At 35.0% G+C, this 21,002-nt stretch overlaps 1 protein-coding gene across 1 annotated transcript in view; it reads left to right on the plus strand.

The window, feature by feature from the left end:
* LOC149829696 (actin-interacting protein 1-2-like) overlaps positions 1–6,783 on the plus strand; it is a 73,604-nt gene extending 66,821 nt beyond the window's left edge. Inside the window, exons 5-6 of the mRNA XM_090015257.1 lie at positions 2,943–3,350; positions 6,526–6,783. Of these exons, the coding sequence (XP_089871383.1) occupies positions 2,943–3,350; positions 6,526–6,783 (666 nt within the window). The remainder of the gene's footprint in view (positions 1–2,942; positions 3,351–6,525) is intronic.
* The last annotated feature ends 14,219 nt before the right edge of the window (positions 6,784–21,002 follow it).

Consider the following 21,002-nt stretch of genomic DNA (forward strand, 5'->3'; position numbering starts at 1 on the left):
TTTCAGTCAGGACTGCAGATTTAAATACAAGAGAAATCGATAGAAAAAATGAGAAAACAGGTACCTTAGAAGGAGACAAATCAGTCATAGAAGGAACCGATCTTCAATATTGAACCTGCTGCTCTGATACCATGATAGAAATCATGGGTTCCTTTCTTCATCTACAAGCAACAACACAGCATGGGGAGAGAGAACGAGGCTGCAGCAAAAATCCCTAATCAGGGTATTCATTTTTGCTTCTCTGATTAAATACACACAGATACAATAGCTAGGGTACGAAAATACCCATTACATGTTATGATAAAATTATAGCATATCATTAATGAAACATTAATGAGCATGTGTTTAAAATGAAAGGAATTGGGTCTGGATCCTGAGATCCAGACTTTATACTAAATGACAGTATCTTTTCACGCCTAACCCGTTTATTAAACGGGTTGGGTTCGTGTTAGGGGTATGCCAACCCAGCTGACCCGTTTAATAAACGGGTTAGGCGGGCGGGTCAACCTGCTAACCTGCCAATCCGTTTACCCGACCCAACCCGTTTATAAACGGGTTGGCGGGTCATGTCGGGTTACCCGTTTAATAAACGGGTCGGGTTCGTGTTTGCCACAGCCGACCCGTTTAATAAACGGGTCGGGTTGAGGTATGCTGACCAGCCAACCCGCTGGGTCGACCTGCCAACCCGATCCGATTGCCACCCCTAATTGAGATAGGCAACAATGCTCCATCTTGAGGTGTTGCAAAGATATCTATCGAATTGATTTATGAAGTCAAGCCTTGAACTCTCTTGGAGAATTTGCAATTCTGTTCAGAAAATTTGAAGTGCTAAACATCTTGAATGCAACTCTTTCTTATTAAAGTGGCAAGTCACCAATATATGGTTGCTTCTTTTCATAGATATTATTTATCACCATAAAGCTTCCTAGAAGTTTCACCTGAATCTCTGCCTTTTGTAATATTGCTTTTATATGAATTCTTTTCAAATGGCCCAAAAGACATGGCTTTATAATTTGGCTTCAACATTTAAGCTTATGATCATTTGTCTCTTTTCTATTCAATGGTACGGAATTCACTCTCAAAGAAAATAAAACCAGAGGCGGTTCTTTTATGCACATACATGCAGGTCATCTATTTTGTACTTCAAAGGAATTGGCATAGAAGATTCCTTTTTGATGAGTAGCCTTCAATTTTTTGAATATTCATGGCCCATCTCAGTATCATTTCATTGTGCATGAATTGATTAATCAGGCTAATCGGATAACAGATATGTTAGTTAATTCACAAGGCTCCAAACTGACTAATAACAGTATCTTCCAACATATTCTCTCTAAAAGATAAATATACTCTTTGTTGTTCTTGTAACTTCAATCTCTAAGAGGTACGTAAATGAGACCAATTTCTTGATGTCAAATTCTTGAATTAGAAACTTAAATAGCCTTTGAAATTCTATATAATATTCCATTGAAATAGTTTGACAAAAATATGCAAGTAATATCATTTTCAATACTCCTTGAGAAGAAATAAAAAATGAATTGAGATTTGTTCACGCCCATGCTTGAAATGAGCAGTACTACATCTTTTAAGCAAGTAATTCAACTTTATGTTCATGTGGTGAAGACGAAGAATAGAGAAGAGATAACAGGAGGTACCACAGGGCTGTAAAGTGCCTCATATGGTGGGTGATGTCGTAGTCAACTCTCTTGTATGTTATGTCTAACTTTAGGTTAACCTAATTACACATATACCTTTTGAAAGGTACACCTTGCCATGTAATGATATAATATGACGAGCAGTGCTTCATTGGCCTAATCATAGCACTATGGATATTGTTTTGTTCTGACATTGTTACCGTGCCAGTTGTAATTTTGACATATAAAATGTCATGAGCAGAAATTCTCTTGATCCAATGTTCACAGCATAAGGAATTGATTTGTATGTGACAGTTGACACTATTTGTTATTCATTATGTAAGTTGTACAAGTGGAATTTGATTTTCGCACGTGCATGGTATAGTCAACCTCTCTCACGCTCTATATAAACAGGCAACTAACTACAATTTGTATTCATACATGTGCATATATGTATTGGATAAACTGGGAGCTATGTCACATAGGTACGGGTGCAGATGCGGGGGCGGCGATGCGGCACTTTAAAAGAACTTGGGTGTGGGGGTGCGGGAGGGTATATATATATATATATATATATTTTAACACCACCCCTTTACCCTTTCTCGTGGTACCCCATTCTCAAGCCCCATCCCTCTTTACCCCTTCTCGAGGTACCCCTTTATTTTTTTCATTGGGGGGGGGGAGGGGGGTGCTCGAGGTACCCTTACCCATTATCGAGCCCTGTCCCTTTTTTTAATGGACAAAGTTAACCAAGTCCATTTTGGACAATGATAACCTTGGGTGCGGGTTGACCGAATTGGGTGCCACACCCGCGTCGCGTCGACGTGGGTGCAGAGGCCTCTTTGGTGAGTCCCTGTGACATAGACTGGGAGCATGTCTGTGCTCGCTAGTATGTCTAATGGCAATAACATGTGAAAGATTTCCAAAGGCTATTCGGTTGGAGATTTTCTCCTCGTTTTTAAGTTATATTGTCCTAGTCCAATTTGATGATTTTATCAGGTGTTCTCCAAATATTTGGTCCTCTTCTTTGATGTTCGGATAGTAAATATCAGGGATAGTCCATATATTCTTGTCTGGAAAGCTTTCCAGCCAATTATAAAAGTTCAATACACGGTAGTATTGCTCACCAAGTCTGATGAATAGCATATTCCTTTAATAAGGAACAATTTCTTAATCTACCTGCCAAATTCCAATTGATGATATCCTGCTGTGGGGCTTATATTTTGCTGACTGTACAACAACTGTAGCTATGTACAATATGTTCAACTTGCTTTTGCTACAAGAGATGATCCTTTTCCCAAAATTTTACAGGTAAGGAGAATTCCACTGCATGCTGATCAGTGTGGTGATGAAGAACAAATTGATATTGGTGCACAACCAAAGGACTTAAATATTGCACTTGATAAGCCCGAGCTGGCATTGCTTTCAACTGATTCAGGAGTAATCATGCTTCGTGGATCCAAAGTGTTGTCAACTCTGAATCTTGGGTTTGCTGTGACGGCATCTGCAATTTCACCTGATGGAAGTGAGGCCATTGTTGGTGGCCAAGATGGGAAACTCCACGTCTATTCTGTCAATGGGGACACTCTCACTGAAGAGTCAGTCCTTGAGAAGCATCGTGGTGCTATTAACGTCATTCGTTTCTCCCCAGATGCCTCTATGTTTATTTCTGGTGATCTCAATCGAGAAGCTGTTGTATGGGACCATGTCACTCGAGAGGTACCATCTCTCTCTCTCTCTCTCTCTCTCTCTCTATATATATATATATATATATATATATATATATATATATATATATATATATATGTGTGTGTGTGTGTGTGTGTGTGTGTGTGTATCAATCCTTGAACACAAGCACACACACATAACAAAAAGAAAACAAGAATTGGTGTATGTACAGAGTCTACAGACAGTATGCGAGGGAGATGCACATTATAACACTTTGCAAACCATGTAAATCCTTTTTTTTTTGTCTAAGAGAAATAATTTAAGCCAGGGGATAAGAAATCTTTCAACAAGCTTACAGAATAGATCAAATTAAGATTCTTAATCACCAGTCCTATTCCGACCAATCCAAGCTAAATCCCCATCTGGCCATTTTATTGGCACAATCCAAAGCTTGTTTGAACAACCACTGAAATGCTGGATAAAACCAAAACAAATGCTCAATTGTTTCGTTCTCATCGAAACAGAAGTAGCAAGTACTTGCAAGCTGGAAACTTTTGTCTTTCAATTTGCACTGGTTATTAACCTTATCAAGTGCTAAGAGCCACACAAATATCTTGGCTGTAGGAGAGGGATGGAAACCCTGGACGGTGTCATTTGGAAAGTGGTCTACATCTTTACAGCCAAAAGCATGGCTAAATGAAGCTATAGAGAACATAACACATCCGTCACATTTCCATATAAGGAATTCTCGCTGTCAGAAATTTTCCATGGGCCTAAAAATCCAATAGCCATAACCAAAACCAATCTTCTACCTCTTGCTCCGTGAAATTCCTTCTGAATTCAGTGAACTAACTAGCTCTTCCTTTCCAACATTCACTTACATGTATGCTGTTATCTCTGTTTATGTGAAAAAATGGTGGATATCTTTCAGCAAGAGTTACATCCCTGGACCATAAGTCAGTCTGGAACCTCAGCTTGACCCCTTTGCAAGCTTGATTTGAACCATAAACTTAATTACCAATTCAATCACCCCCCTTTGCAAGGTCGTACTCCCTTGAAGATTTGATTATTTGGTTCCAGCCAACCACACCACCAGCTGAGATAGAGCTACCATTTCCACGTACCAATCCATTTATCCCCTTCACCCAAGCCTATGGGACCAAAAAACAAGTTAGATTCCAGATTTGTTCAAAGCTAACAATCAGATCTGCCTATGATTCCAGTAAGTGTTTTAAAATTTAACATTCAAAACAAAGAAATCTTCTGAAAAATATTAAATCCATAGAGAAGAAAGAGGTTAGAAGATTAGAGGAAAAAGCATGAAGATGAGATTAATAGATCACTTCGTCATGGTTGCTCTAATTCTGTGTCAATTTTTGTCATTTCAATTTGACTCAATGAAATAGGAAAGAGAAAATGAATATTCCAACTACAACAGGTTGATGTCCCAAGTCATTAATCACATGGGATGATCTCTCATAATAGATTAATCCTCACTAGGATTGAGTTAATTCTTTTTTATTAGTCAAGCTAGGTTTGCCTGAATATGGCCCGGTTGAGATAGTGTGACTCCAACTGGTACTACAAATCAATTACCCGAGCCATTGATGACAATGATACAATACTAATGCATGTTACGTAAAGCAAAAATAAAAACACATATTGAAGAAATGCCACGTATCCTTACATCTTGTCCTTAAGAGTTAATTAAACAGAAAGATGAGCATTGTCAGGGATAGAATGGGCATGTTACAAGCTGTCCGAAATTACAGAACACAAAAAATTTGACATGAAGCAAGTTGAAGGAACTGGGAAAAGGAGGAGCCCAGTAAAGATTGGAGATCAGCAATAAGCAGGAATATTACTATTGGGGACCATAAGTTTAGCTTTAAGCAACAATGGGATTACAAAGCAAATTGTGGTGCATAAGACAAATACCAGTTTTGATAATAATGGTGTACTTTGCTATTAATTGCATGTTCTGGATTTTCATGAGAAGGTGACAAAGCAATCAAGACCTAGAATGAATTGATTTGGCGCAATATCCCTGTTATGAAAAATGTAGTAGACATTCATTCTATTGTATGTCAATGGCATTCTAGATCCAAAAAGCTTGAAAATTCTTAAGCATTTATGGCCTTGTGTGCGGTATTATAATTACCCTTGTTTTCCTAGACTACAAAATGCCTATGTCACACGGACTCGGCTAGGAGGTGCCGCACCCGAGTCGACACGCCCCGACACGGGTGCGGCTTCGGACTCGGCCCGGACTCGGTCAACGCCGAGTCAGACTCGGTCAACGAGTCCAGGCCGCGTCCGTCCACATTTTGGACTCGGTCAACTTTGACCGAGTCCAAAAATGTCCATTTTTAAGACAAAAAACAAAAAAAAACAATTTTTATATATCTTTTTTTTTAATATATAACCAGACTGTGCAATGCATGCAGTTGCACAGTCACAAACTGTGCAACTGCAACTGCACAGTCATTGCACACAGTCTGTGTGACTGTGCACAGTCTGCACAGTCACAGACTGCATTGCACAGACTGTGTGCACAGTCTGTGTGACTGTTTCACAAGTCACAACTTATGTAAAAATATATATAAAACACGATAAAAGGTAACCCAACCATTTGAGATAGCTAAATAAATGCTTTTCCAGTTTAAAAAAATACTAGTTTCATAAGTATTAGAAAAGCTAGCTTAAGAACTACCATAAAGAAATGGGAATGCCAAATTGAAACTTTCGAAAAAATTAAGGTCATAGTTTTGGCTACTTAATTTTAATTGTTTACTAGAATTATATATATATATAGCCGAGTCCCCGTGTCCAAAATTTTTGAAATTGCGCCGCACATGTGTCGCACCCGCACCCGCACCCATGTGACATAGCAAAATGCCATGGTTCAATTTATCAGGCACAATGTAAATCCTATATGGTTTTTTAATTTTCTTTTTGTTTCCTAAATTCTTTTTACACACATTAAAGTAGTGGAAGGCTGTCATGCTTCATCCATGTTTTTTTTTTCTTTATTTTTGATAGATTTTGTCACTATATTTAAGTTGTTCATACTTCTAACTTTTTGGTTCCCATTTGCATAGTCCATCTCTCTTTCTTCCTTTCCCTTCCGCATTAATCCTTTTTAGAAATGTAATGTTAATTACCAAGGTTTGATTTTTAACTTCCTGAACATTTGTCTCACTAACCAGTTGACTATCTTCTGCAGGTTAAGCTTAAGAACATGTTGTACCATACTGCTCGTATAAATTGTGTGGCTTGGTCTCCTGATAGCACAATGGTTGCTACGGGATCTCTAGACACAAGCATAATTATATATGAAGTTGATAAGCCAGCTTCAAGTCGTATAACCATAAAGGGTGCTCACTTGGGAGGTGTTTATGGATTAGTTTTCAATGATGATTGCACTGTTGTAAGCTCTGGTGAAGATGCATGCATTCGTGTGTGGAGATTAGTGCAGCAGTAACGGGATCGTAACTGCAATTGATGGTTGATTTGGTTTTGGAAGCAAGTTGTGTGGCCTTACATTTCTTGCTCTGTGCAGTCTTCGTCAAAAGAATTCTCTGTTTTGTTTGTAGGAAAACCCTTTCCAGTTTGTCTTTGATTGAAGACTAGAAGAACATAGCAGAATGGTTCGTGTTTTGATATGATTTTGCTGATGTGAGTTTTTTGCCTTTTTGGGGTTATATTGGGTGTTTTTTTTTTCCTTCTCCTTTTGTCGGTCTGATCAGCCATGCATACACCTAAATATTTTCCATGATCATATTTGTGTATGCAATGTTCATTGCTGGAATTGTGATGAAATAATAGAATGCTTAATCCCTTGGCCTATTCGCACTCTCTTCTTTGTTCAAGCATGGATATTGCTTTCTTTTCGGGGGGGGGGATGAAAGAGACACTCTTTTGTAGGAAAGAGAACTTTTACTAAGGGAGGTGAAACAAACATCTCCATGGAAAACATGTGGTGGTGTTTACATAATAAAGGCAAACAAGCATCTTTCCTGTCAAAATGGGTTCACACCACTGTTGTCTGTATCGGAATCGGACTTGTATCGTTTGGCCCAATGATTCAGGTGAATCCTCCAATATCCATTCTCAAGTGAATTATTCTGAATTGGCCAAAAAATAATTAAAAAATATTGTGTCAATCAGAACGTGACACATGTTAAAGCCATTAAAATAATATAAAAAATTAATTTTAATCTATTTTTTACATTTTATTAAAAAATAGCCAATTCAGGTCAGTATTTTCTGGTGCATCGACATTCAGGCCAATATCGACAACACTGGTTCACACCTTCCCCCCATGGGAAAGAACTTTTTCTCATGCGTCCCTTCAAGAAGTGGCTTCCCTTGGGTGGGGATGCAATAAATGCCCTCTTGATGATATTTCGATCTTAAGAATGTGAAATAAGTCTCCATATGGGAACTGGTAGTTGGAGGGAGTTTATGCATTTGACAAAGTGGCAGCAGTCCATTTCTGGATTTGGCATCTACCATTTTATGAGGTGGTAGTTGCTAAATCCAGTTTTCAATGCAAATACAAAGGCCGTCTCACCTCCTTTCTCAAATGCATAAAGTGCCTTAACATCATTCTCTGGCACAACTGCCACTCAGTGAATCATATTTTTGATCCTATATCCGACCAAATTTGATTGTTCAGTTGCATTTGATAAGCTAAAACTATTCGAGTATAATTCGATTCTGATTTTGCTATCAAATCTGATAAATATCCAAATTTGAAGGATATCTGAATCTGTTTATATGTAACATATAGCGATTACGTAATGATTTATTGTGATAGGTATTATTATGTACAGTGATTACTGTGATAGTGATTACTATGTATAGTGATTATTGTGACCTATGTATAGCGATTAGTACGTATTGCGATTACTTTGATATTGATTATTGTGTATATGATTACAGTGATAGCGAGTGTGCAACGATTATTATATATAGGAATTACTGTGTATAGCGACATGTAAAAGTACAAATGAGAGTAATTTTGATTTGATACAAATAATATGTTATTTTGTGCTACACAGAGGTCAGAAGATAAGTAGAGCGCCAGGTGAAAAGCTCAAAGGGCGGTGTCAGTGGCCTGCAGTTCTGTCGTAATATGGACATCTGAGTGAATATCAGAATGATCAATTATGAAATATGCACTTCAGTGGCTTTCTCGTGTTGGAACACTATGACCCACCCGGTCAATAAGTGAAATCATAAGATGAACACATTCCAGTTTGATTCTTTTGAGATCACCATGACCCTAGAAGATGTGCCACAAATTACGGGTCTTAAGTGACATAGAATTGTTGTCCTAGCATGAGATTCAAACTATAATGCAAGGGACAAGTGCACGACCCTTCTAGGAATGTCGATGGAGGATTGGGGTCAATGTATTTTTGGTGAAAGCAATTTCACATTAATGAAAGTTTCTTCTTTTCGTAATAAATGGGAAGGCCGGTCTGCTACATGTGCATCTGAAAGAGCTGACCAAGAGTTGCGCAGCTTCCTTCTTTATGTTTTTGGACTTACTCTATTTTCGGATTTGTTTGGTTCGAGGTTAAGTTACCTGTGGCTGCAGTTCTTGAAAGACTTCGATGAAGTAGACAACTATGCATGGGGTGCTACTATTCTTGCATTCTTATGCAGTCAACTTTACCGTGTGAGTAAGGGTACAAAAACCGTCGAAGGGTTTTAGCCATTTGTTAAGGTAATTATTTATTAAATATTTGGTAGTTATAGACTAATGTCGTTGAAGGTTATAGTCTTACTAATATATTATTTTTGTAGGCCTGAGCATGAGAGCATATTGTTGCCTTTTGTCCTCAGTGTGGCCCTGCGATTTATGGTTTTTCCAAGATCGACCGATAGGCTACAATAAATGTCAAGGAGGATAATGCTAAGTTCATTTTAGATGGTCTGCAATTAAATGAGGTAAATGGTTTAAAATCGTTTATAATCGTTTCAGCATTTATCATTCATTAGTATAAATTGTTGAAATGTTTAGCATTCTTAAGTAATCATCGCTGCAAGAATTTGTCTTCGTTAGTACAAATCATTATCGCATTAGCATTTAGCATTCATTAGTATAAATCGTTCTAATGTTTAACATTCTAAAGTAATGATTGCTTATAAGATTTTGTATTCCTTAGTACAAATCGTTATTGCTTTAGCATTTAACTTTTATTAGTGTAAATCTTTGAAATGTTTAGCATTTTTAAGTAATCATTGCTGTAGGATTTTGTCTTCGTTAGTACAAATCATTATCGTATTAGCATTTAGCATTCATTAGTATAAATCGTTCTAATGTTTAACATTATTAAGTAATGATCGTTGCAGGATTTTGTATTCCTTAGTATAAATTGGTATCGCTTTAGCATTTAACTTTTATTAGTGTAAATCGTTATAATCTTTAGCATTCTTAAGTAATGATCGTTGAATGATTTTGTCTTCGTTAGTACAAAGCGGTATCGTTTTAGCATTCATTATTGTAAATTGTTGTAATATGTAGCATTCATTAGTGTAAATCATTTTAATACAAAACATTCATTAGCAACAATCGTTGTAATATATTTAGCACTCGTTATTATAAATCATTTTAATATTTAGCATTCATTAGCATGAATAATTATGCCTATACCTAAACCATAATCTCCAATGTACAGGTTGTGTGGAGACTGTATGAAGATGGGGAGGACGAGGACCAAGAGGTTATTGCTGAGGCTGCGAGACTGTCTGGCTGCAATATTTGGCTATTTAGCAAATCTGAAGCCAAGTTGCAGCATGGTAGTCAAGTTCTCCTGTAAGCTGGCTTGGGACAGTCTACCCCAAAGCAGCTTGTGGAAGTGAGAAGGAAGATGAATAGTGGTGGGGTCAGGAACAAGAATCAGCACGAATGCTTTAGGAAACAATTGGATAGCTGGAACAAATGAGGTGTTTGTAACATAGCATATGATTATAAAGAACGACAATATGACCTCAACTATTTTAAAAAATATTAGGAACCCATGCATCAAAATCTGGAGATTGAGAAGAAGCAACGTGAAAATATTGGGAACCCATGCATCCCTCTCGTCCCCCAACATGTCAACTCCCAGCATAGAAAAAATGTTCATCGTGTCCCTCTGCCTACAACAACGATTCCCTCAGTTGTAGTACACGGTGAGTTGCAAACACAACTCACAAAAAAGAAGGTAGTCTCTGTCACAAGGTTAGAGATGTTGGAGAGAGAGAATAAGGAGTTACGGAAGTAGGTGCAAAATTTGGAGAGATAAATGCGATCACAATATGGTACACTGGTAGAGATGATTACCAGTGGTTTGAATAAGTTCGAGGAAACCAAGAGGCCACCGAGAAAAGAGAGTCCACCAAGGAAAAGAAAGAGACGATTTGTATATCATAGTCCATCTGAGTCGTCAAGTGCTACTGAATAAACATTATGTGATTTTTGTATCCCGATAATTATTTATTGTAATTCTATAATTCTTTGTTGTAATTCTATAATTCTTTTTTGTAATGTGACATTCTATAAATATATAATTCTTTTTTTAATAAGTTCAACACACAAGTGCTACTGAATAAATTGTTGTAATGTTCGGCCTTCATAAAAAAAAATTGAAGAAGCATTTAGCGTTGTGTACTACAGAAATTATGATTTACTTTTACGACCTTTCTTCCTATCGTGATTTACACAAAAAATGATAAAAGGCTGAAAGGATTTGTACGTATAAAGGCTACATGTTATCACGATTTGCTTGATACCGATTGACTTGCAATCAGTTCTATAAGAGATCGCGATTTGTTTTTTATAGAAGAAGTGTTCTATCACGATCTGTACACCCATGAACATAAAGCAAAAATGATTTGTCCTATCGTGATTTGTGTTTACGAGCTTTGTCTATAAGAATGATATGCCCTATCACGATTAGGGTTTAGGTTTTTGTGTTTTAAGGGTTTAGGGTTTTAGAATTTAAGGTTTAGGGTTTAGGGTCTAGGGTTTAGGGTTTGGTGTTTAGTGTTTTAGGGTTTAGGGTTTTAGGTTTTAGGGTTTGTAGTTTAGGCTTTAGGGTTTGGGGTTTGGGGTTTGGGGTTTGGGGTTTGGGGTTTGGGGTTTGGAGTTTAGGGTTTAAGTTTTGGATCTATCTATATTTCAAATGGATCATCTTAAATAAAAAAAATTTGGGTTTATTTGATACCCAAATAAATTTAATTAAAAAATATATATGTAAATGTGTATATATATATATATATATAATAGTTTAGATTGGGTTTGCCTTTACGAGCTTTGTCTAAGTGAACGACACGTCATATCGCGATCTACACAATGACTGATTCATAAAAGGTAAAAAAAGAAAAACAATAAACAAATCGAGACGATGTTTAGACTTAGTAAAGAACAAATCGAGTTAACTTCAATGATACAAATCAATGTAACTTTATAAATACAAATTGATTTCCTTCACAAAGACATATCATTGTCGCGGTAACTTCATAACTACAAATCGATGTGATTTACAACCACATTCATTTACAAAAAATATGAGTATTTAGTTATAATACATCATAATCAATGGTTTGGCTTAGATACAATACATGACCATCATAGATATGGAAATAGTTTAGACTCAGATCAGGGTTTGGACTGGACCTATAAGAGATTTGGATCCGTTTAAGACCCAAATAAATCTAATCTAATGTAAAAGTATTTTAGATCCATTTAGAGACCAAATTGGATCCTACTAAGAAAATAAGATATTGAATCTACTTAAAGACTCAATTTGATCTCATTATGTATATTAACATTTAGACCCATTTGGAGATCCAATTGGATTCCAGTAAGTAAATAAGGCTTTTGGATCTACCTGAGACCTAAATGGTTCTCATGAAGGTAAAATGAATTTGTTTAAATCTGAATTCAATTCGAGGTCCAAATAACTCCTACTTAAGAAAAAAAGAATTGGATTCACTTATGATCTAAATGAATCATTTTAGTGTACTGTGAATTTTACTAAAATATAATAAGTTTTTGATCTATCTAAATTCCAAATGGATCATACTTAAATATAATAACTTTTGGGTTCATTTGAGACCCAAATAAATTTAATTAAAATATATATATGTAAATTTGTATCTCTCTCTATATATAATAGTTTAGATTGGGTTTAAATTTGATGAGAGCTAAATAGGTCTCACATCCAACCCAATCCAATCACTCCCCTACCTAAACCCATCTGACAATCAAATACATCTCATCCCACCAAATCCATTTGAATATCCTATTACGATTTGCCTTTACGAGCTTTGTCTATATGAATGATATGTCCTATCGCGATTTACAAAATGACTGATTCATAAAAGGCAGAAAAGAAAAACAACAAACAAATCGACACAATGTTTAGACTTAGTAAAGTATAAATTGAGGTAACTTCAGCGATACAAATCGAGGTAACTTCATAAATACAAATCGATTTCATTGAGAAAGACAAACAAAGGCATATTGTTGCTTGATATTGATTGACTTGCAATCAATTATAATTCATTTTTGCAAAAGGCAAATGAAATGATGTTTTTTAATTAATGTGCAATGCAATTTATTTGTGTGCGCTTTTTTAAAATTAGCGGTATGTGAAACGATGTTTCCTTTATAAATGAATGACAGGTCGCACAAGTTTAGGAGGGTGTCGCTTCGCTTTGCTTCGTCAGTAAAGAATAGACGAAGTGACATTTCCTTTATAAATGATGAGTTTGTGGTTTGAACATATAACAGACAAATTATGTAAATCTCTCTGGGTTGAAATAAAAATTAATTTTACTAAACATGTCAATAAGTTGGACTGTTATTTGTAGCAAAGGTAAATCGTTGTCTCCGACATAGATGTCATTGTGTAAATCACTTAAGGACATTATCTGGTATAACGATTCAAATACAATATATGTACAACAATTTGAAGAATTTTGCAAAAGTTTTGAGAAGAAACTTGGAGAAAGAATGGCAATTTTTGTGTTTTGAGCCAAACTTGGAGTATTCGAGCTTGGAGGAACCGAGTAGGATGCCTTCCATCCTCATGGTATCGTGATGGACATGAAGGGCATCCACCATTGTTGTTTTAAGTGCATCTCTGCTACTATTCGTGACCCATAATGTTGCATGTGTTCCTTGGTGGCAATTTTAGATTACACTTCTTATCTTGTGACCACTAGGATTGAAGAAACATGTTTGTGGCTTGAACTGGCCAATTTTTGTCTCCATCAGTTTGGCTAAAACCCAATTGCTCTATTAAATTTGTGTTGTGGATGTTGTTATTGCTTCTTAAATCTGTCATTTCATTGTTAGAGTTGGATTGTGTTGCACCATATTTGAAACATGCATGTCTTTTGAATGAATACAGATTTGTTAAGTTATTTTCTTGAAAGCTTGTGTGGTTGATTATCTTTCGTGTTTGAGTTGAGCATTGTCTAACCGGAGTTGGGTTTCAGAGAAAGGGCAGTTGAAAATTTGATAAATCACCATTGGAAGTATATTTTTTGTGCAGGTCAAATTTTAACCACCAAAAAATTAAAATCGAAAATCAAAACTTGTGCATTTGTGCTTGATGTGTGTTTATGCATTTTGGTTTGTCTGACCCAGTCCTGATAATCAGAGTGTATCTTCGTAGATATAGGTCTATTTTGTGCTTACTTAGATTTGTTGAAAATCTAATGAACTCTCCTATATTTCCAGTGTTCAGTCCGCTGACAGATTTTGTATTTGCTGTCACCAAAAATAGATCTGAACAAAGAGTACAGTCATTCGAGTGACTGTATTTCTGGTGCATCATTCAGACCGGTTATTCATACCATATCATGGCACCCCGATATCAAAAAATTATAATTATTGATTCGTTGGAAAGATATTTTTGTTTTCTGTGTTTTCTCTGTTAATCAGTTTTTTCAAATTTAGTGACCTACTAAGTCAAATTCTAGTAGTATCAGTCATTGTCATATTCCATAAAATTTCACTTTGACTGCTTTTGCAATAGAATTTTATTTCGATGTCTTGATCACGAACTGACTTATTGTCGGTGTGCACCATATTCCATAAAACTAAATAAAAGGATAAAGAAACTACACAAAAATACCTTTTCAATGATACCTGATTTGCAGAAAAACTACGAACGAGATACAACCCTGACAACATTCTTAAAACAAGAGCTGAACAAGCATGGTTATTCCTATCCCAATTATTCTATACTATTTTTTAGCCATTTATACTAGAAACCCAAAAACATAATAAAAAGAATAGAGGCATATCGAGGTGTTATATTTCCAATGCCACCAAGGTTACCATGATCTAATGAGTGGTTGGAGAGAAACATCATTTAAAAGTTAGACTATTTGGTTGTTCCAGTCTACAAAGCATGTTTCGTTTCCAATTTTGTAACTCCAACGAGAACCTTAGAGGGGTTTTGAGTTCTGACTCAAAATAGAAAACTTATTGACATGTATCTTAACTTTCCAACAACTTAAAAATATATGTTTTCAACGTTGAATCAGAGAGATACATATCTGAGAACAATGAATGTTCAACAAAAATTTGTAAATATGCGAATATGCGAATTTTCTCCTAAATACACGATCTTCCTTTTAAATATGCAAAATTCCTCCTGAATATGTGATTTTTCTCTCAAATATTTAAATTTTCTCTTAAATATGTGTCTAAGTATTGCATCCAAGATTTGCTACAGACTTTACCACTTTTTTTTTACCCAAAAAATGAAAGATTATGAAAAAATATAAAGAAGAACAAACAAACTAGGCATAAATACATTACCAACGATACTTGATTTGCTAGAAAATGATAAACGGATGCAGGGATACAACCCTAATAACATTTTTAAAATAAAAGATGAACAAATGTGATTGTGCCTATCCTGATTATTCTATGCTATTTTCTAGCCACGTGCCAAAAATCTAAAAAAATAATAAAAAGTGCAGAGAGATCATGCTGTTCGCTTTTTAATGCCACTAAGATCAGCTTGATCAGATTAGTGGTGGGGAAGAAACATTCTTTGAAAGATAGATTGTTCAATTATTCTAGTTTGTAGGGCATATTTCTGTTCTATTTTTTAAACTCAAAAACATAAACCTTAGAAGGGTTTTCAGTTCTTAATAAGAACAGGAAAGTTACAGGCCTATATCTTCTTCTAACGACTATAAAAATATAGGTTTTCATTATTAGATCAGAGAGATACAGATATGAAAAAAAAATGGTTTTGCAGAAAATACGTGAATATGCAAATTTCTCTTAAACATGTGAATTTTCTCCTATATATGTATTTTTTTCTCTCAAATATGAAAATATTCTCCTAAATATGTGAATTTCTTCTTAAATATGAGAAATTTCTCTTAAATATGTGAATTTTCTCTTATATATGCAATTTTTTTTCCAAATATATAAATTTTCTCCTAAATATTTATTTTTTCTCTCAAATATATGAATTTCTTCCTAAATATGCAAATTTCCTACCAAATATGTGAATGTCCTCTCAAATATATGATTTTCCTCCTAAATATGTGAATTTCTTCATAAATATGTGGGTTTCTTTCAAATATGCGATTTTTTGCTTAAATATATGATTTTCTTCTCAAATATTTAGGAGAAATCACATATTTAAGAGAAAATTCACATATTTGGAAAAAAATTTGTATATTTGAGAAAAAATGCATATATTTGGAAGAAAATTTATATATTTAGAAGGAAATTTGTATATTTAAGAGAAAAATATCATATATATAAGAGGAAATTCATATGTTTAGAAGGAAATTTACATATTTAGGATGAAATTTGCATATTCACATATTTTTTGCAGAATAATTTTTGTTCTCAAATCTTTATTTCTCATATCCGAAGTTGAAAACCTATATTTTTATAATAGTTGGAAAGCGGAAACACAAGACTGTAACTTTTCTGTTTTAAGTCAGAACCGAAAAGCCCTTTAGGGTTCCCCTTTCTCAGTTTCAAAATCAGAACAGAAATATATTCTGCAGACTGAAACAACCAAACAATCTATCTTCTAGTGGATATTTTTCTCCAACCTTTCATCAGATTAAGGTGATCTTGGTGGTGTTGGAAAGCTAAGGCCTCAATCTGTCTCTTTTCTTTTTATTATTTTTTTGGATTTTTGATGCAGGTGGGCAGAAAATAATATAGAATAATCTGGATAAACACAATCACACCTATTCATCTCATATTTTAGGAATCATGTCAGGGTTGTTTCTCAATGCTTGTTCATTGTTTTTTAGCGAATTAGGAATCGTTGAAAATGTGTTTTGTCAAGTTTCTTTGTTTTTTTATGTATTTTTCAAAAATCCTTCATTTTCTAAGTAAAAAATTAATGGCAAATTCTAACACATATCTTAAATGCAATACTTTGACACATATTTAGAAAAAAAATCACATATGTAGGAGAAAATCACATATTTAGGAGGAAATTCATATATTTGGGAGAAAATTCACATATTTTAAAGAAAATTTGCATATTTTTTGCATGACAGTCTTTGTTCTCTGATATGTATCTCTCTGATATGATGTTGAAAATTTACATTTTTATAGTTGTTGAAAATGAGATACATGCATGTAACTTTCTTGTTTTGTGTAACAACTAAAAACCCCTTTAGGATTCTCGTTTTTGAGTTCTAAAACTGAAACAAAAACATGCTCTGCAGACTAGAATAACCAAACAGTCTATCTTTCAAAGGATATTTCTCCCCAACCACTCATTAGATTAAGGTGATCTTTATGGTATTGGAAAGTTAATGCCTCGATTTGTCTTTGTCCCTTTTGTTGTTTTTTCAGATTTCTACTGCAGGTGGTCATTAGCATAGAATAATAGGGATAACCACAGTCGTGCCTTTTCATCTCCTGTTTAGAAATGTTGTAAGGGTTGTATCTCAACATTTGTTCACAATTTTTCAGCGAATTAGGTATCGTTGAAATGGTATTTATGTCTAATTTCTTTGTTCTTTTGTGTGTGTTTTTGAAATCATTTATTTTTTAGGTAAAAAATCAGTGATAAGGTCTGTCATAAATCTTTGATGCAATACTTGGGAACATGTTTGGGGGACAATTTGCATATCTGAAAGAAAACCACTCATGCAAAGGTTAAAATGGTCTTTTTAATGACAGATATTTGCAATTTTGGACATCAAACAAATTTTTGAAAATTATAAGGTTTTTCGTGAAATGCATCATTTTTGTCGTACAATACTTATGATAATTTTTCATACTTTTATTATCTCCCTTTCTGCCCCTCTTAAAACATATTGGCATCAATGCACTCTTAAAAAGTGTTTGCCATGTAGAACATTTGTCGGTCGAACAAGCAAAGCGACAAGTGTTCTGGATATAAGAATCTTGAGTGAGAGACAAATGTTTTGGACTTTTGCATCCCCTCAATTAAATTGAGCACAGAACACACATGATAGGTGAATCAAATGCGGGACAACACCTCAGCAGGGAGTGTGGTGTCCCTCCAAGAGATTCTTCGGTGAATCAAACACCCCCTTAACATGATTGCACATCCACAAAATCATTTTTCGAGTTGCTGGTCCATAATAATTCTACATCCACACACAAGGGCTAGTACCAAGATCTAATCAGTCACCAGCAAGGCACAATCTAATCGGTCAAACCCACCATTAGGTGTAAAAAAACTAATAAAAATATGTAAGTGTGCACAAGTCTATTTGAGTTTGAGATTAAAGGAGCAGCTAACAACCATGACTATATGACACTAGCCAATCACACGACAGCATTGCATGGGGCCCACAACTACAAAGTTTAGACCCCACGTGAAATGTTGTCATGTGTTTGCCTGTGTCAAATAGCCATGGCACTTAGCCATTCTTTGAAATACTGCTCTAACATCTTATGAAATTGGGATCCTCAAAGGATTTTTAGCTTGACCCCCTTGCCAAAAAGCCTTGCATTTTTGGCAGTTTTGAAGATTTTAGATCCACGGATTTGAGATCTCTCATTTTAGTAATTGGAGGATTTGGCATGAGTTACCAATGGGGCTCGGCGTGGTTGGTAAGAGCTATCAGTGTACGTCTCCTTGTGGTGGGATGTTGCAGGTTAAAAAACCTTAGTGGTACATTGAACAATAACTGGTGGGGTTATGCCTAACCCCATCTTGCCTTTCTAAAAAAAAGGATTTGGCATCTGTCGAATTTGACTTCAATCTAGAGATCTGTAACAAACCAAACTCATCCATATTGAAAAGTGGATTTTTTTTTTATAATTGTGGAAACTCTACCCAGAGATCCGGAGCCTTACAGATATAACACAATCCAAACCACAAGGGATCTTACATTAACCCAACAATCGACTAATTAACTTTATTCATCAATAATTAAAGTTTAAGAACATAATCAAATAAATGTCCTTAATTATAGAGCCACACTGTCCCAAACAAAATATCAGAAAGTAGTCATGAAGCCTCATAAGCCCCATATAGTAGATGTCCTCATCATTGGGCTTCAGGACCTATGAAAAACATAAAGAGCACAGGGTCAAAATTAAATATCCTGTGTACGAATTTTTCTAAAGATACAAATAGGCAAGAGAAGTATAAATCAATTCATATAACATTTTTAGAGGAACATGACTACAACTATCTCATAATCCAAACAACCAATCATGCATTTAATAACAATTAGCATGCAACACCAATATCTCACATGAAATGAAAATAGGTAAAGGTGCATAAACTAATTTCAGAATAGTAAATATGCATGATATCAATGCACATGCATGAATAGCTTATTAAATTCTTGTCAGAGTTTTCTTTTGTATGCATGTCGCTATTAAATGTACACAATTTTAGTTTCACTTTTCATTAAAACCTGCGGATATGAAAAAATGGGCACAATAATTCCCGAAGTTCAAGATATCCTAGTTATAGCTTAACACATAATTTGTGTTTTATTAATGGGTTTCAGATTTGGCCCTCGACCTATATCAAAAATCAATGTCATACATCATAACATTAGAAATCAACATTTAATGTCGGAACACCAGGAAAATCAACATCTACTGATATCACTTTCTTGGTATACCAATAATAACTATGTCTTCACACCACCCTCAGGCAAAGTGACAGAAACTCCCTAAATCGTGGCTGAGAGGTGAACCACCATATCATATTTAGGAGAACAATCGCACACAGAGTTTTAGTATCCTTACGGTTCTCCAAAACCGCCATCTAGGATTCCCATAATGTAAAAGGAACATTCAAGAAGAAACATTAATTACACTATTTTATCTTTTTTATCTTTTATCAAAAGACATTCCTTTCAAAAGATTTATTTTACAAATCAACATGCAAAATACAACATGTGACATTGGCCCGTTACAAAATTTAACAGTGCAATTAATTCAGAAATCAATAGTTTCAAATGGATTTTTGCAATGCATAGAATAAACTTAGAGCAACACCTACTCATGGTCCACATGGCCTACAGTGGATCACATCTGACCACTGGTGCATCTTATGCAAAGTGAACATGTGATCACATAATTATCCAAACATGTTCACAAATGCACATTCATTCACACACAATACGAATGTGCATGAATAAACAATTTACATATGCATATGAACACATGCTTTCAATATACATTTTTATTTTCATGATTCATCTCATGCATAATATACAGACGTACACATGATCATGCTGATGCAACAACAATGTAATTTCAGAATTCACGTGTTCACTATATGCATATTTAAGCCAACACAAAACTCAAGTTCATGAGCATATGTAAACAACCACATCTTTACCAAATTCGAGTATGCTCGGGTTACCAATCAAAACATATTGAGCCCGAAGGTATGTTAATCATACACGGCATAACACTAAGACCTCATTGGCAATCGGTTAGGCTTAGGCAAAACCATCACAGCCTCAACCGATAACCATATGCAGTCTCATATTAATTTCTCCACGTATGTGGTGTCTCTTTACGACACAACCATATAAAAATTTTGTGACATTTTTTGATACAAGAACAGTCACATAAAAGCATGCATAATCAGTCACATAACATATTTTTAGTAATATTCATAAGGCATGACAATCCTGTAAAAGTGTGCATAACAGTCATATAGAAGCACACATTATGTAACGTTTTATAAAGCATGAACAGTCTTATCATGACATACATGAATAGTCACATGATTATGTATTTAACCAGTCCGATAATTTGTCATGTAACCAGCTGAAAATCAACTATATGACAGGCTGAAATTTTTGTTATGAAACAGGCCATAAACTGACTATATAATAGGTTGAAATTTTTATTATGTAACATGCCATAAATTGGCTATATGACAGGCTGAAAATATGTCATATATCAGGCCAAGAATTCGGTAATGTACATGCAAAAAATCAACTATATAATAGGCCAAAAAAAATCAGACTTACTACAGTTCATGTGGCAACAACAAAACAAGCCATATTCAAACAGTGGCAGCATACCTGATCTTAACTTAGAGTTCAAGATGAAACTTTAAAGGTTGTTTTGATGCTGGCCTAAATGGCAGCATCAAACAAAGTTGGATATGGGTCCTAGACGATGATAATCGATTGGGCTAAAACCCACTGACATCAGCTCCATTTCATCATTTTTTTTGTTTG

The sequence above is a fragment of the Nuphar pumila genome, chromosome 8 (assembly GCF_984573655.1).
Source record: "Nuphar pumila chromosome 8, dmNupPumi1.hap1.1, whole genome shotgun sequence".
Lineage (NCBI taxonomy): Eukaryota > Viridiplantae > Streptophyta > Magnoliopsida > Nymphaeales > Nymphaeaceae > Nuphar > Nuphar pumila.